The sequence below is a fragment of the Pavona decussata genome, unplaced genomic scaffold, assembly GCF_977016875.1.
Source record: "Pavona decussata unplaced genomic scaffold, jaPavDecu1.1 SCAFFOLD_101, whole genome shotgun sequence".
In the NCBI taxonomy this organism is placed as follows: Eukaryota; Metazoa; Cnidaria; class Anthozoa; order Scleractinia; family Agariciidae; genus Pavona; species Pavona decussata.
This window is the reverse complement of record NW_028145516.1, coordinates 126944-143495: the sequence shown is the minus strand read 5'-3', so window position 1 is coordinate 143495 and position 16552 is coordinate 126944. Positions and strand designations below refer to the sequence as shown.

General features: G+C 37.9%; 1 protein-coding gene across 5 annotated transcripts in view; it reads right to left on the bottom strand.

Annotated features, from left to right (window-relative positions):
* Positions 1–16552, bottom strand: part of LOC146472144 (transformation/transcription domain-associated protein-like) — a 155352-nt gene that overhangs the window by 53393 nt on the left and 85407 nt on the right. For all 5 annotated transcript variants that reach the window (XM_085119858.1, XM_085119859.1, XM_085119860.1 and 2 more), the window contains exons 28-52: positions 16050–16106; positions 15805–15892; positions 15365–15443; positions 13822–13911; positions 13523–13633; positions 13213–13302; positions 12080–12205; positions 11567–11637; positions 10268–10371; positions 9504–9627; positions 8781–8928; positions 8030–8115; positions 7821–7932; positions 6666–6746; positions 6217–6315; positions 5601–5675; positions 4708–4734; positions 4192–4239; positions 4027–4113; positions 3316–3412; positions 2748–2812; positions 2600–2656; positions 2186–2290; positions 1325–1390; positions 335–424 (exon numbers count right to left, since the gene is read on the bottom strand). In XM_085119858.1, the coding sequence (XP_084975984.1) occupies positions 335–424; positions 1325–1390; positions 2186–2290; positions 2600–2656; positions 2748–2812; positions 3316–3412; positions 4027–4113; positions 4192–4239; positions 4708–4734; positions 5601–5675; positions 6217–6315; positions 6666–6746; positions 7821–7932; positions 8030–8115; positions 8781–8928; positions 9504–9627; positions 10268–10371; positions 11567–11637; positions 12080–12205; positions 13213–13302; positions 13523–13633; positions 13822–13911; positions 15365–15443; positions 15805–15892; positions 16050–16106 (2183 nt within the window). The remainder of the gene's footprint in view (positions 1–334; positions 425–1324; positions 1391–2185; positions 2291–2599; positions 2657–2747; positions 2813–3315; positions 3413–4026; positions 4114–4191; positions 4240–4707; positions 4735–5600; positions 5676–6216; positions 6316–6665; positions 6747–7820; positions 7933–8029; positions 8116–8780; positions 8929–9503; positions 9628–10267; positions 10372–11566; positions 11638–12079; positions 12206–13212; positions 13303–13522; positions 13634–13821; positions 13912–15364; positions 15444–15804; positions 15893–16049; positions 16107–16552) is intronic.

The window sequence follows — 16552 nt, the reverse complement described above, 5'->3', positions numbered from 1 at the left end:
AATATACGTTGTGCTCCAAACAGAAACGGAATTGCTAAGATTCAACTCTCAAAGATACCTCGGACCTTTTTAAGGTCCCGGATAAATCACTATCCAGCGGATAAAATGCATTCCAACCAATACGCTTTAACCGTTGGAAAAAGTTATTTGCTGTGTGAACTACCGGGCCCTGGACTTCAACTTGAGAGACCCGCTTTTATTTGAACAACGACGTTCTCATTCCACTCCGCTATGTACCTCAATCATTTGGCCACATAGCGAGCTAAAGTTATGATGATACAACTGACATGTCAAGGTGGGAACGTTTTTTTCGCCTTCGTCTTAATTCACTTACATCTTCTGGGGTGTGGTTGGTCTTTCCAGCAACCTGCTGTGACTGAGTTGTACCAGCTGTTATGACTTCTGTCCATTTCTTCAAGTGTGCCTATTACAGGAGGACCAACAAGGACTTAAATTAATCTGACTCAGTCTTTGCTCTACATGAATCCATTGCCATCCATATCAAAAAATCTAGAGGCCCTTTCCATTTGTCAGAATAGACCTTTATCACTTGGCGGCCATGTCGAGTCCCGGGGGGAATAAAAAGCTTTGTTTTCGCACGGCAAGCCTCGGCCAAAGTGCGAGGCTTACCAAAGCTTTTTATTCTCCTGAGACTCAACATGGCCGCCGTGTGATAAAGGTCTATTGGCTGACCAGACAGGTCGGTTCACAAACAGAATGTACAAATTTTAAGAATTTATAAGTTTTATCCTAGTCCTTCGAGTTTCTTCAAAGTAGCGCGTACCATTTTCGGAGTGATTATTTTTCAAGACTTTGCAGCACCATCCCTTCAAAATGACACATTTGATTTGCAGACTGGCTGGTCTTGCCAGACAGTTCTAGCAAATGGAAAGCACTCTAAGAAAACCTTACACGGAATTGTATGGAAATTTAGGCTCTTATTATTTGAACATAGAACTCCCTTAGCATAACTTGCTCTTTGGCAAGGACACTCCCTTTTTAATCACTACCACTGATTTAACCTGTTACCATCTTCACAACTCCACAAGTCAAACCTTTGATCAGTTAATGTGATTCTAAGGTAATTTGTTGTAGTCCGTACTTTTAATTATATCGCGTACAAGGTGATTGTAACCTTTGGGTGTAAGCTGGCAACCACAGATGATTTTTCTACTGCATTATTCAAGATTTTTTAAACCGGTTGGTGAGAAGGTTTTCCTTGTTTTATTTCTAAAAAAATTAAAGGGGAAGTTTTGACACGACGTGCACTTGGGTGCAAAAAGTTAAACATACAGCTGTATGTAAGAGACAGGTGGCAGCTTACCACGAGTTGCTCACAAAGTTTCTCATTAAAACTGGCTGGGAATAGCTCCATCAGATGAGATAGCCGCTGTAAGAGAAATGAAGATAAATTCATTTTTAAACGAATAAAGTTATGGCCTTGAGATAAATGGGTTCAAAACGTAAAAATTACGTTAAAAAAATGCCCTAATCCCTGTGTATATTAGGTATACCCCTAAACTATAGCTTATTTTGCAGTTCTCAACACGTTGATTAATGTCAAAGATATAAAAGACCCACAAGTGCTAGGTGAAAAATTGGAAAAGTAATGGGGGTGGTCAACTATATCGCATATCGGACAGGGTTACGTTTTCATCCTGTTAATGAGTAGATCTTCGGAAGACCATCTTGGTGTCAAAATTTCATAGAAATCCATCAAATATTGACAGAGTTATGGCATTATGTGCCAATTAGCACTCTTAGGGATTGAATAAAGGGGCATGGTCACGGCAATTTTGCTATATTTTCGTCCAAATGGCTCATATATTTGTCAAAGAACCTTTTTTTCTAACATAAAATTGCTGTTAGAGCACCGGGAAGGAAATATCAAGGTATTTATCCGGGGAAGAACAAACTATAAGCAGTTTTGACGACTACTCCACAATACACAGAGGGAACTTGAAAAAAATTGACCAACGTTTTCAAGTTGTAATCCATTTCCATCCTAGCCATCCCCAGCCAAAGATAATTAATACTAGTTTCTGTGCATTATTAGGGTTATTGTTAACAAAACTGAACCATTATTTTGACGATTTAATCGATTCAAATATTTTTTTTTGGCTATTCAAATTAACACAAAAAATCGGGGACACTGCCCCTTTAAGGCATGTGCCCTGCCACCAACCTGAATAAGCTGCAAGTTAAGACTCCTGTAGTCTCCCAGCTTGAGCAGTAGGGGTCTGATGCTCATATGGACCTGCTCCATGTCCACCTGAGAACCAGCCATGAACTGAAGAGAGAGGAATAAGAAGGATTTCAGCACATTAAACTTGAATTTAATATTATACGGTATTGAAACTGTATATGACATAACTTGGAATAAGACTGAAACTCAATTAGTTCAGCAAAACCTAAGTGATTGATTGATCGATCGATCGCTCGATTGATTGATTGATTGATAAACTATTGTCTGACATCATACAGTAAAGAAAACAACTGATCAAACAGCTGAACAGGGCAAGAAGGCCATAAAAACCAATGATACGACAAGTAAAAATATGGATGCAAGATATTTATACAACAAGGAATCGTAAATTACCTTTTTCATGCATTCTTTAGCTGCTTCCTGTATTTCTGTTGTAGGAGAATTCAGCGCCTGTATGACGGATTTAGGATACAGTAAGCTAATGCTACAGTCTTTAAGAAAGGAACAATTATTTGCTAGTCTTATATAAAGCTTGATTTACCTTGTACAATACATTAAAAATCTTGTCCTTCACTTGTACAATGTAGTGACATGCTGTCAAAGCATCTAGAAAAATTAAAAATTCACAATTTACACTCACATCAAGTGTATTGCAAGGGACTCATCCCCATTGTCTACACTGGTAAATTATTATGCACATTGATGCATACTTTTATATGTAGTTCATTTCACTTATATATATATATATGGTATACTATTCTATATTGATCACCTTTCCTCAGAAAATCCAACACGTCTGAAATGCGCCAAAAACGTGTCAAATAAACGCAGCTGAAATGTCTAAAAAAAATCGTCTAAAATGCGTCTAATGCGTCTAAAATGGGTTAAAACGTGTCTCAAACATGCCTAAAACTTGTCAAAACGCGTCTGAAACGCAACTCAAACGTGTCACAACGCGTCTGAAACGCATCTAAGACGCGATTAAAACGTGTCAAAAACGCGTCTTAAAAGAAAGATTTCTAAAACATTGTTATCATTTATTCTAGGAGCCCATCAAAGAAAGTAATGTCAATGTCTTGGTTTGCTAATCGTTTTTATTGAGTACTTACTCAGCGCACTTTTCCTCAGAGGTGTCAAGGAATGAACTGTTTTATAGCATGGCAGTTTGAGCAGTTGAGAGTCATCTGCTTCACAGAGGGACAGGAGCTGAAACAATAAAAATAGATAAGAAAACACATTTTTTTACCGCAACAATTTTGCCAAAGGAATGTGTTTATGCTGCAATGGAGTTAAAATAGTGTGCAGTGTAATTTTTGGAAACAGCATATTGCAAATCCCAAGCTCATTCATTTACATCTAACAATTAAGAGACAATAGTTTCCCATCATGGTTTTCATTGACTTTTGTCGTTGGAGGGTTCTTAATGGTGGATAGACGTGCACCACTCATTAATTTGTCTTGTTCGGACTGGCTTTAAATCTCTCCAAAGGCAGGTACCATTTCAGAGTTAATGGATGCCAGTTCCCAAGTCCAGACTTTTAACAAAACCTCCGACTCAGACAGTGGAATTTCATACCTAGTTTTCGTAACTTTGAGATAAGAAGGCACTTATGTCCAGAAATGCACCTAACCCTGAATTTGGATATTTCATTTAAGACAGACTTTTTTGTCATTTTCATATGACTTTATGTTTGGCAGAATTATTTGTGTTTTAGTAAGAATTACGGTTAGGGGGAAACCTTGTAGTGTCTGACATGATGGCAAATGCTGGGGCCAGATTCATCAAGGTTTAGCTCCTAAGTTTAGATGAATTTACCCACCTCATGGAAGAACACCTTGTGTTCCATCACAGTCAAGTCCATAGTAAACAGCCGAGGAGTCAGGGTTGTGCAAAAAGTGTTACCATCCTAGGAATAAGGCAGACAATGCTTAAAAACGTATTTGCTGGTAAATGTGCAATATCCGAGTTAAGAGGGATGGCATACCATCAGTGCAATCTGTGTGTTCACTGGTTGGTGACGAAGTAAATGTTTCTGAAGGAAAAATAAAACAAACTGTTAACATCCAGCTAATCCAGCTAACAACATCGAGAAATATCTTAAGGGCGATTTACACGGTATGACTTTGTCGCATGCGGCAAGCTTACGACAGGCCTACGACATGAATTGTTTTGTGTAAATCAAACCTACAACTCGCTTACGACTACCGCGTACGTCACAAAGAAATGTCGTAGGATTTTAAAACATGTTAATATCGTAGGTATAGGCAATGTTAAATGACGAGAGTTGTGGCAATTTTTTGCATGACGCGAGCAGCACGCCCTCTAGAAATCGCATGTGACAGTCATAAGCAAAAGATGTACCATCTAAATCGGCCTTTAGAACACAATCTGGTTAACAAAACAAGGTACTGTATTAGTCACAACGGCTTAATATACAGCTGTATAGCTGACAATAAAACATGTCATCTAGGACTATGAAAAGTCAATGTTTAAGACATACCTTCGGTGGAATCATGTCCTCCAAAATCTAAAACAAAAGTACATTGTTACTGCTAATTTACCCATTTACATGATGGGATCCAATGGATCAAATATCTAATTTAATTTAATTTGTTGCCACTGCAAGCCCACAGCTTACAGACAACTTAAGCTTAAAAAAACAAACAAACAAACAAACAAAAAACAATGTTGTTACTGTGACAACATATGGAGGGCTCAGTGCATGATCGACCTAAATTGCATTTCAGATTGCTTCTTGTGTTTTTCATGATGTAGTGAGCTTTTCAAATAACAATCACAAAAAAAAAGAAATAAATTTAAGAGATACAACGGCAAAAGACCAGAGAGGAATAAAAGAACGACTCATGTTAATCTTTCCTCTACTAAACACTGAAGTTACGGTAACCAGATCTGAAGGTTGTGCCTAACCCTAACCCTAATCCTGTGTGTCCTTTCCACAGTTAACACCCCAAATGTCGTTATTTAGTTCGCTACAGCAGAATACAGTTTATGAAGTAGAATCCATATGAAAATTAGCCATGTGGAATTTTTCGTGCTGAGCCAATGACGTCACTTCCTGTAATTTGAGCCTTAACTTCCGGAACAAGGCCAAGTAATGGAGGCCGTGAAATCTCGAATAAAAAACTAAAAAACAAATACTTCCAATCGCCGTAAAGGATTGAAATTTGGTAACATGAGTAAGGTCATATTCTACACGAAAATGCAAAAAGATGGAAAATGAAATTTTCGTCCCAGGGGCACTTTAAGGTGGCTCACAATGAAGCTGAAACAGAGTGGGCAAACTTTTAGCCCAGGGATTCCAACTAAAGGTACAGTGGGCAATTATTAACGTTTGGATACAAACATAAACATTTTCAAGTTGGACCAACTCACAGTCTTGTGGGGCAGCATGATGCTGTGGACTGATAAACCGTAAATCTTGGCCAGCACAGATACAGAGTGTTGAGCCTGTGAATAAAATCAACCTCTCACTTTTAGTTATGGGTATACACTGACGATGTTCTTTCTTTTTACTGTGCTGCATTCAGATTTAAGTGGTCACAAAATTGAAGAGGTGAATGTTGACTATAATATCAAACATCTGATTCATTTTCTAGCAAGAATAATTTTTATATGGTAGAGCATTCAAACTAGTAATTGTAAGGTTGTAGGTTTGACTCTTGTTTAGTACTCAGATTTTCTTTTTATGAGTATGCCTGTGTCACTCACCGAAAACATACATCACAAAATTGGCAAGCATTAGTGATACACTTAAGACAAGATGAATGACATCATGATAAGTTTTATGAAAAAACCCGAGCTCCGGATGGGATAAATTAATGATAAAAACCTACATAGAAGGAATTTTGTTGTGCTGCTTTTATGAACATGATATACACAGTTTTTGTAATGACAAAAATGTGTTTCCACATTATTGAAATTGAGAACCCGGCACAGAAAGTGTTAAATATTACTATAACAAGCACCGTTGTTGCAAATCATACTGTACCTGTTTCCTGATGGTCTGGTTTGGCGATACAATTTCTCGGACAAGATGTTGTGTCACAGTAGGAAGAACCCTCTCTCGCACTGCTTTAATGTGAGGCTCCTTTAATGAAAGTACATGTACATTAAAAAATTGATCAAACACTGTTTTTTGGGAAGACCTCAGGAGAACATAAATCTTGGTACGTTACTATAATTAAAAAAAAAAAGTTCAGAGAATTATTTCAAAAAAATGAGGAAAAGATTAAAAAGACCTAAAAAACGTTTTACTTCTTCAATAATTCTTTCACTTCTACAATAAGTCGTGCAGTGTAAATCTGTAAAGTTGCCTAAATGGCTATGGGAAATATTGGAAGTGGAAGTATGACAATCGTAAATGAGACCTAGCTAGTAAGCAACACTTCACTTTGAGAAATTAATGGGTTTGATTGCATTTACATCAATCCTGCTTACCTCATTAGTTTGTGCTTCATTGCACTGCTTCAGAAGAGCCTCTAATGTTTGTTTTGCGCTGTCAACTGTGCCAGCTGACACCTTCAAAACAATGAAGATTATAAATGTCAAATTTCATACAACCATAATTCCCTTTAATTTATGCTTCTTTAAATAAAGAGAACCTGATCCAGTTCGTTCAAAACCCCAAAATTCTGAATATAAGCTGTCTGATCTCAGAGGTAAGAACATCATGACAATATAAACCAATTGAATGCAATGGTCACACTATACAGCTCTGTGGTATGACCACAGTACTACTGCCCAGGTGATGTGGCTGTGCGTGTGCGTAAGGTACAGCTATATGCAACTCTAAGATTATTTCAGGTAGCATTCAAAAACTCATTAAGAAATCATCAAATGGTCGATAAAACATCACATGCAGTGGTTTTAAAACCCGATAAAACCTCCTCCTTATTAGTATGCGGTGTTCAATGTTTTTCTCGCCTGCTAATTTCCAACGTTCACAAAAGCATCATTGTTATGAACTCTCGACACACACTTTTCCAGGAATGATTTTGAAGCCGTTCAAAAAGACGTGTTTTATAGAGGGTCTAAAACCACTCAGCTGTGCCTCGTAGTTTTAAATCCCGATAAAACACTGCTGTTCGTGTTTTAAACATTTCAGTACCCCTTTTATTTCTGTTTTACATAGTAAATGCTTTTTTTAAACTATGAGGGTTAATAAAGTCTGTTGTTGTTGTTGTTGTTGGTGATACTGCAGAGCTGTGTAGTGTGACCATTGAATTCATATGCTATATTACAACAATACCCCTCTCCCCCCTCCTCCTCCATCCGCCCAGAATATAACCCCATGGAGTGTTAGGGGCAGCTGCTAGTACAGCATTTCAAACGTTTTTGTTATTGTCAAAGCAAACCAATTTTGTAAAAAACATTCCCTTCAATAACACGCCTCCACCCTCCCAGAAATATGCCCTCTGTGGACATACAAATTATAAAGCCACCCCCCCCCCCCCAAAAAAAAAAAGTCTAGATTTGAACAATAACATTATAAGTCCATGGCTTACATTCAGAATGGCACAGTTGATTATAGAGGTAAGGAAGGGCTAAAACCTGATATACCAACCCAATGAAAGTTCTCAAGTGCGTGCTCACCTCATTTGTAAGATCCATCATTATAAAACACAGGGCGTTAATGAAGCTGAGCTGATGTTCAATGACCCACTGAATTGGCATCCTCTTCATGAGAAAGTTTATAGCAGTGCATCTAATCAAAAAAACACACTTGTTTGCTTATCAAAACACACAACAAAATGAAGCATAAACTTGATGAACCTTTGAAAACACTTCTATGCTAAGCTTACCCTCCATTCTTGGCAAACCAAGCCCTCTCGTAGCAGCATCCACAGAGTTTCTCAGAGAGATATTCAAACAATGGTAGCCGCGCAGCCTGTGAGAAAAAAAAAATTCACAAATCAACTAACTCATGAGATTATAGGAAGTTTTAACAATCACGACAACAATGGCCGCAAAAAAGTCACTATTAACATGAATTCACATTTTTTTCAAACGTCGCAATTATTCCAACTTGCTTTAAATGTCAAGAGTGGGTGAAATTTCCTGGAGTTGAATTCTTGGAGACTGCATCCAAGTTAGAGAGAAAAATTTGTTGCCGTGTGTTAACATCCTCCATAAAATATCCTATCAGGAAATTTCACGTCCTAGTCGTGCAATGACGGCAAAGAAATGTACCAAAAATTGTAAAGCAGGTGCCTGACAGTTGTTGTTTTGGTTATTAAACCAATTGCTTTTTTTGATGTTCTTGTTGCCGTCACCATCATCATTGCTAGATCTCCCTAATGGCAATGAGTGTTTGTGATATCCAGGGGCTTCCACTGCAGTCAGCCAGCCCCCAGATGGACCATTTCCCTAGCAGCTAAACCTACCAACCCAGTCACAGCCTTGCATGTTCAGGCAATTGTCACAATGACTGAGCACCAAGCCTTCATTTATAATGGTCACATTAATAATACCAGAATTCTCTTTTATGATCACTATAAACTTTGTTAAAGCTGTTCAAGTAGTATTTAAGTGTGAAGAGAAAGCTCTAACTACCTTGTACGCATCTCCTGTTATTGCTGTTGCAGTTTCAATCATCACAGCCACTGCAAGTTCACCAACTTTGTAGAATTCTTTGTCCTCCATTGCCATCACTGCGGCGATGGCATCCACCATGACATGGATGTCCATTCCTCGGCGATTCCTGATGAGTGATTTATGAAATGAACGCTCAATACAACTAAAGAAAGGCTGCAAATGAAATTACTGGTAACCATGTTAGATCAAGCAGAACTTCAGTTGATCAAATCTGATGTGTGTAATACTGCTTTATCATAACTTTGTTTTTGTGATTGTTTTTCAAAGATCAGTTTAAGGGTACCACAACTCCTCGCCTGCCTTGAAAAGGAACAATGAATATTACTAATCCTATATTTTCAATAGTAATAAAAAGAAAATTGCACAGTGGGTTGAAGAGTACAGTGTGTGAATTTTATTATCTTGTCCTAAAAAACAATATTTTACTCACTCGCAAATGTTGTTTTTACCACTTGAAAATAAAATTCATACCTTCACGCCACCATGTCATATCCACTCTATATATAATCTGAAACATCAGTAGCCTCCGCCTCCCCCCACCCAACCCCTGACCTTGCTACATGGTCTATGTGGGGTGGGGGGGGGGGGGGGGGGACATGAGTGACATTCCAGACTCTACCACAACACTTTATGATAAAATTAACAATGCAGGTTTTCTTTAATAATAGTTTTGTTTGTTACCTGGCTTGTGGCTTGATTGGACAGGGTCCAGCCTGTTGGACCACACCCACAATGGTGTAATGCCGCAAAAGGTGCGACACAAATGGAACTGCTTCTGACTTTAACTCCTTTATGGTGCCAGACACTGGATACGTGAAAAAATAAAACAGTTTTGATTGAAGGCAGTGGCAAGCAAATGGTAATCTAGTCCTAGTATCAGACAGCCACAACATCTTAAGGCTTCACATTCCTAGGCGAATAGAACTGTTTCTTATCAACGCTCATTTTTCATGGAATGTTCTGCCCGCTGAACTTCGCACAAGCCACATCTCTCTAGCCTCATTTAAAAGTTTACTACTTCAATATTACAATAAAGCTCTGAACCTGTACAATGTTGACGACATCAGAACCTGGAAATCAATCTGTCCCAGGTGCAACATAGCGAGGACTCTACTGTGCCCGCCGGCGTGCTGCATCTAGCAATTTGAACTTCCGTTTCTTTTTTTCTTGTTTATATATTAGTAGCTTTAGTTTTTAAGTTTTAAATAATTAATGTTGGATCTGCTGTAATTGGCTAGGCTGTAGTGGTCTCCCTGCCTAATATTTTATTTTACGTATTCATGCATATACAGTGTAGATCTGTATTTTAGTTAGGCGAAGCTAAATAAATAAATAAATAAATAAATAAAAAAAATGATATGTCTTTCGTATTACTGTCTGTATTTACAAAATTTTACAGGTGCTTGCTTAGCTTGGAAGCATGTGGTATTTCTAAACAAACTTACACAAAGCTCCAGTGATAGCTTGTTCAAACACCTTCTTAGAAGGGTCATCCACACAGGGAGGGACAGCTGTCTTGTTGACGATGGGTGGGTTTCCTGTTCTAAAGCTGGAAAAATTATACAAATTAAAACAATATAAACATACATCAATAACCAAATGGGTGTATTCCACACTTTTGAGTATTCCAATTCAAAATAACAATTGAAAGCCTGGGAGCATAACTGAGGTACATTTCAGTACATTTCGGACTGCTTTTGTTGTTTTAGCTGTTAGCTCAGATTAACCAGAGTTTTTGTATGTGGCCTTGAATTCCTTCAGGAAACGTAGCACCATTGTATTATCTGCTGCTATGCACTTTGTATGTGATAAAACAGAAATCTTACCCACAACCATAAATGTAGGTTTTTATTGAAAATGAAGCGCAAAGCAGATTCTGAGCTAAAACAACAAAAAGGATCTGAAATGCGACATAGGTCAGTTACACCAAGAGCCCTTAAATTTATAACAACAATTATTTTAATAAAACCCAACAAATATCAATCTGTAGGGAAACAGTTATTTCAGTTACCACAGCCTGAGATCAAAGTATAATTTATGTGTGGAGGAAGAAAAAGGAATGGGAACCTTGGATGACATTTAGTGACCATGGAAAAAGAGAGATAAAGAAGGGAATATACACAATATTGGCAATAGCTGCTCTTCTGGGTGCAGCTACGGCTTACATTGACCAATTAGAAAAAAAAATTACTGTTTTGATTTTGGATCAAGGTATAGTTAATTACTCAATCAATTACATCAGACTTTCGATGTCTCAGATATCCGTTCAAGTAAGTTGATTTGCCCTAAATGTCAGCGTATCAACAGTATGACTAATTGTAATTGTTGATTTGGTTAGTTTCTTACTTGTACATTTTCCATTATTGCTATTGTAAATTTGCCCGAGAATTTTCAGGTTGGGTTAAGAATTTTTATCCTGAAGCTGGGACGGGACAGTTGGGTGATTCAATACCTGCTAGTAGGCAAAGGGACCAAGTGTCCTATTGTACTTTCACCTGCCTTTGTGCAAATGTTGAAATAATTAGGTAAATTTCCTCACCTCGCACTCTGTCTTGCTAGCCCAGGGAGGCAGAGGATCACTCAGTGTATCCACATGAGCTTAACCTACTAGCACCACTAGTATTGCACTTACAATCAATAAACCTCTAATACACACATTCACAAGTACCCATATATATACCACTTTGTGGTCTCACCATGCAAGCTTGAGTTTTTAATGAGAATACATTGCTCCTAAAAATTACCTTTTGTCCGACAAGACTTGATAAAAAATCGATTGTGTGTCCTCCAGTGACATCATGGCAATCAGGAATGACTACACCAAACAAAACAAAACATTGTCTAATGAGTGTAGAAATGATTTGATAACTAATTAAAGGGGGAATTTTTCAAAATAAATTACCACACATGTAACCTACAGCAAATTTTACATTGATCAACAAACGGTAACGATAATTATATTAAGTGAAGGTAATTGATGGTGTCAAATGCATAGCTGGCATGTTTTCCTGTAAATTTACTATGGAAATAACTGAAAATTCTTGGCTTGCACTCAAAACCTTTTCTGGAATTTCTTGGTATTCTTTCATTCATTGCTTACACAACATTGAGAGAGAAATGTTTGTTCGGGAAAATGATCCTTGCTTCTAACTTGCCATTTCCCACACAAATATATTTTGTTAATAAACATTATTAATAATTGTGCTGAACACGGAAGACAATCCACTAGCACAGATGCCGTTTTCTCCATTTAATACCTGTACAACCAACCAAGCCTGTTTTCTGTAAAACACAGTGTGGTCTATTTGCATGGGAGACTGCTGTGGAAGAACAGCCATGTTTGGTGGCAGAGTCTTCAGTACTGTCAGTGCTCGTTCAATCACCTGCAACAGATAATCACAAGTGGTCCTTATAATCTTCCATCAAGTCATTTTTGACATAAAGTGAATGCTAGGGCACTTTCCACTTACCAGAACTGGCTGGCCAGACCAGGACAGTATACGTCTGTAAACAGAGTACACCAATGTGAAGGTGTGGTTCTTCGAATTCTTCAAAACAGCACATTCTGAGAGTAGAGTGTGCCATGCATTTTCAAGCAATTTTTAAAAAAGTGGCATATAAACTGTTGTTCAAAGCAGTGGCTGCATTCCATTTTCAAAATGATTGAAGTGGTCGGCCAGTTCTGACTAATGTTAAGCACCCTAGGAGATGACTAAGCTAATTACCACTGCCTAGTTAGCTCAGTTGGGGAGACCACCAGTCTGGTAAGTGGGAGGTTGTGGTTTAGAATCCCAGCTAGAGCACTTAACAGAGTCTTAAAATATTTGGTAAGATTACGTGGGCTGTGCTTAACGCCTTGTATCATCTAAGATGATTCTGTCATTAGGCAGTGACCTAAAGCTGTTGGCCTTGTCTTCTACACAATCTCATATCAAATTAGTGTACAGAAACTGTTCAATAATCTGAGAATGGGACATGGTCCCCTGTGTAAATGTGGCCGGTCTTTCCACTTCTGATTCGTTCAGTGCACATCATGGGTTGGAAGGGTAACAATGAGGTTGAAAATGGGCTGACAGCAGTAGCCATAGGGGCCACAGTGTATACTTACATCTGACCTCACTGAAGATACAATGTAAAGCAGAAATGTGTTGTCAGCTGATTCAAGATACTACTTAAAGGTGAGTGCTTATAGTGTAATATGTCAAGGGTTCCATTCACTTATGATGAAATGTGGAATTCACTACAAATCTCAGCATTTAACATATTTTCTCCTATCAATAGAACTCCTTTCTACCAAGGTGCGAGCTGAGATCAAACATTTTGAACATCCATTCAACAAACACAAGATGAAGTTGAGTCAGTCTGAGATGGTCACATACAATTAGCTTACCGTTGTCACAGGAAGTGAAACTGGGTTGGTATTTTCTGGGTAACATATTGACAGGCATGGTCCCAAAGTTTCAGCATTGTTATACTTCAGCTGAAAAGCAAGGAAAATGTGTCATGAAATAAATAGTACGACATCCTGGACCATGTGTACAAAAAGTTGCAAATAAGGTACAAGTGTTTATTAATAAGCTGAGAGATAGCAGTTACACTTGAAAACTGACAACCATACTTAATTTCAAAACTTTAATATTAACTGTTGTACATGTGGTCACCAATAGAAAGGACTAACTGAAGGTTTTCCAAAAACTAACCTTTTGAGGTTCCTTCAGCATTCTTCTGTTGCCACCACCAAACTTGCCCAAAACCCTAAACGCAACATGGGCAATGCTATCATGTGGATTGCGAAGGGTTTTCCAGAGTGCCTACAAATAAACCATTTGTTAAAAAACAGAACTGTAGGAAAACTGTTAAGATTGACATTTCTACACAGGGTTCAATAGAAGGCTTTTAAAAACAGTACTTTTAGTCTAACATAAGGTAAATAAATGCATTTCAAATGATAAAGAAGCAAATTTTTTTTTTCATGATTTAAACACCTCTGGTTACTTACTTGAAATAGTTCTGCCCTTACAGGTTGGATGTGGTCATACAAGAAATCGGGTTGAAGGTTGTCCACACACAGCTCTAATGTACGTAGGCCCTAGTGGTGATCATAAAAAGGACATTGAAATTACTGAAGTAACAAAACATTTGGTACTACAGTCAACTCTTGCCTTGAGGACACCTCGCTATTGCGGACACCCCGATAATACAGACAGCAGCTAAATCCCCAGTGAAAATAAAATACAGACGTTTGACTGAAATAAATGCCCGCTATTACAGACTCTCGCTAATAAGGGCCCTAACTCGCAGTCCGCAATAAAGGGAGTTGACTGTAATTGGGTATGGATTGGAGTTAAAATGAATGTAAGAAGTCAACGATAATTATTATTTATTATATGGCTGGCTCCGCGAGCGGGCAAGATGAGTCAAATTCTGCGCTGTGATTGGCTACCCGAGCGGGCAAGATGGAGCTATCTTGCCCGCTCTGGATTACCCGTTGCCCGTCCGCTTGGCATCGAAAGTTTAATCCCAACAACAATGCGGGTTTTCTTCGATTTTCTCGTTGTTTTGGGGGAAAATGCTCACTAAAAAGTTCGGTAAACTCTCAACATTTACCTAAAGGAAAGGAAAGAGAATGAAATCGTTCTGGTGTAGTGAAAATTTTGTTTCAGCTACAACGGAATGTGAGTTGAACCGGTGAGTTGCTCTGCGTGTAGTATTTTAGATAGAGTTGATTTTGTAAAACTTATTGTCTCAAGTCGAGTGCCAAATTGATAAATTCTCTAGGTTTGCAATGACTGTATTTAAATCATAGCGTAGTCGAAGTTGCGTTAAGTGTTTAGAGCAGTTCAGAAAAGTATTTTTCTCAAGTTCGCCGAAGAAGCTCACGTTTTTAATTTAGCCACGTCTTGCTTGTTGTAAACAACAAAATCTTATCAAAGTTTCGCCCAGTTTTCTGATTTACCCGCTTTTTTTTTCGGCTTATGTTTGCATATAATCTCAAAATCTATTGTTTAATGATTGGAAGCCGAAAACTGTGTAAAAATGTTTATTATTTACGCCACCGCGCGATCGGCTGAAAATGGCGAGTTTGCCGGATTCTATTCAAATTTTCCCGCTCTTGCGAAAATCTAAATTTTTCGTTCTCAATAATTGTATACTCCCTTAAAGCCATTATAAAACTTGGAGCCCTAAGATAATTTAAGATTCCTTGTTTTCCACGATTACATGCTAATCCAAAAATGCACTGAAAATAAATCTTGCACCGGCCGGCTATGAAGAATTTCTTTCCGAGTAGAGCAGTTTCATGTCGTGTTTTGTTTTGTTGTTGTAGTTTTAACTTGATGGTAAAGCCATCTAATAAATCCTTTATTGACCAAGCTTGTTCGGTCAAGATGGCTGGATATTGGCCTCGTTCTTTTTTTGCGTTTTTATGGACCGAGACGAAGTCGAGGTCCATAAAAACGCAAAAAAAGAACTTGGCCAATATCCAGCCATCTTGACCTCACGCTTGGTCAATAACGCATATTTATTGCTTTTTTAATTAGTACCTGACTGACAAGTGTTTGGGATCCATTGAGAGCCGACACGAGTGGATCCATGAGCATGGGTAAATATGGTAACAGGGAACTAAAATAAACAAAAACGAAATTAATGAAGAATTAATACAGGATTGAGTTCATCTGTATCTGCACATTCCTGAAGGATTTGTCATGATGTGCGTCTAGCATTCTGGCTTCTACATGGAGCAGGCCAAGGTTGACCCTTTAGGCTCATAGAATAGTGATCAACATCAAATTTCTCCTTACAATATCACTGCTTGATTGAACACTCAGATCATGAGAATAAAGGACATGATCAACAAAGACAAAATGTTTTGATGTTTAAACAAATTCTCTCAACTAGTACGTAAAGAAATATAATGGAGATCAGAAAGGAGAATTTGCAAGTTGACATCATGGCTCAAATGGTTAATAATATCGTTCTATACCTCAGTCTGACAGGCACTGTAAGACAGAGCTCAACAAACAGGTCTTTCATGTATTGACGATGGATCCCACTCTGCAGGTTGTTGAGACCTTAGAAAGCAAACACACCATAATAAAATTACATGTAAATTTGTTATAATCATTCAGGACAAGTTTCATAAGAAATGACAACTTGTTTGTTCATCAAAAAAAGGCTGGTTTCTCCACAGCTAATGAGCTCTTTGAGACTAACTAAATTGAGACTAACCTTGGAGAAGATTTGGTAAGAGAGGCAAAAACTCTTGATACAGCAAATCATGACTTCCTATAAATAAGAGAAAAAAAGAAATATTCTGAGAACTGCATTACAAAATGGTGCTCTTAGTACTCACAACCTGGCTGTGTAATTATGTACTTGTACTACCTAATAAGTTATTCTTACTAATTTTTGCACGTACGGAAGCTGAATTTTGCGAGTATCAATTTTTGCGATTGCAAGAAAATTAAAGAGCAAAAGTGTGCTTAATTTTGTGATTTTGACAGCGTTTTATTTTTGTAAACTCTGAGCTGAGGGCACTTGTCACAAAGGATAAGGAAATACTGGAAAGATACAAAGGTCTGGTTCAATCTAACTACAAGGAGCCTACAAATGGAAGCTTTGACGACTGTATTAAAAAGGTTTTGGCCGAATTACAACCTGAAGAAAACAATGAATCACAGGAAGAGTGCTAGTCGAAAACAAGACTGGAAAGATGTTTTCAAGGACAGATA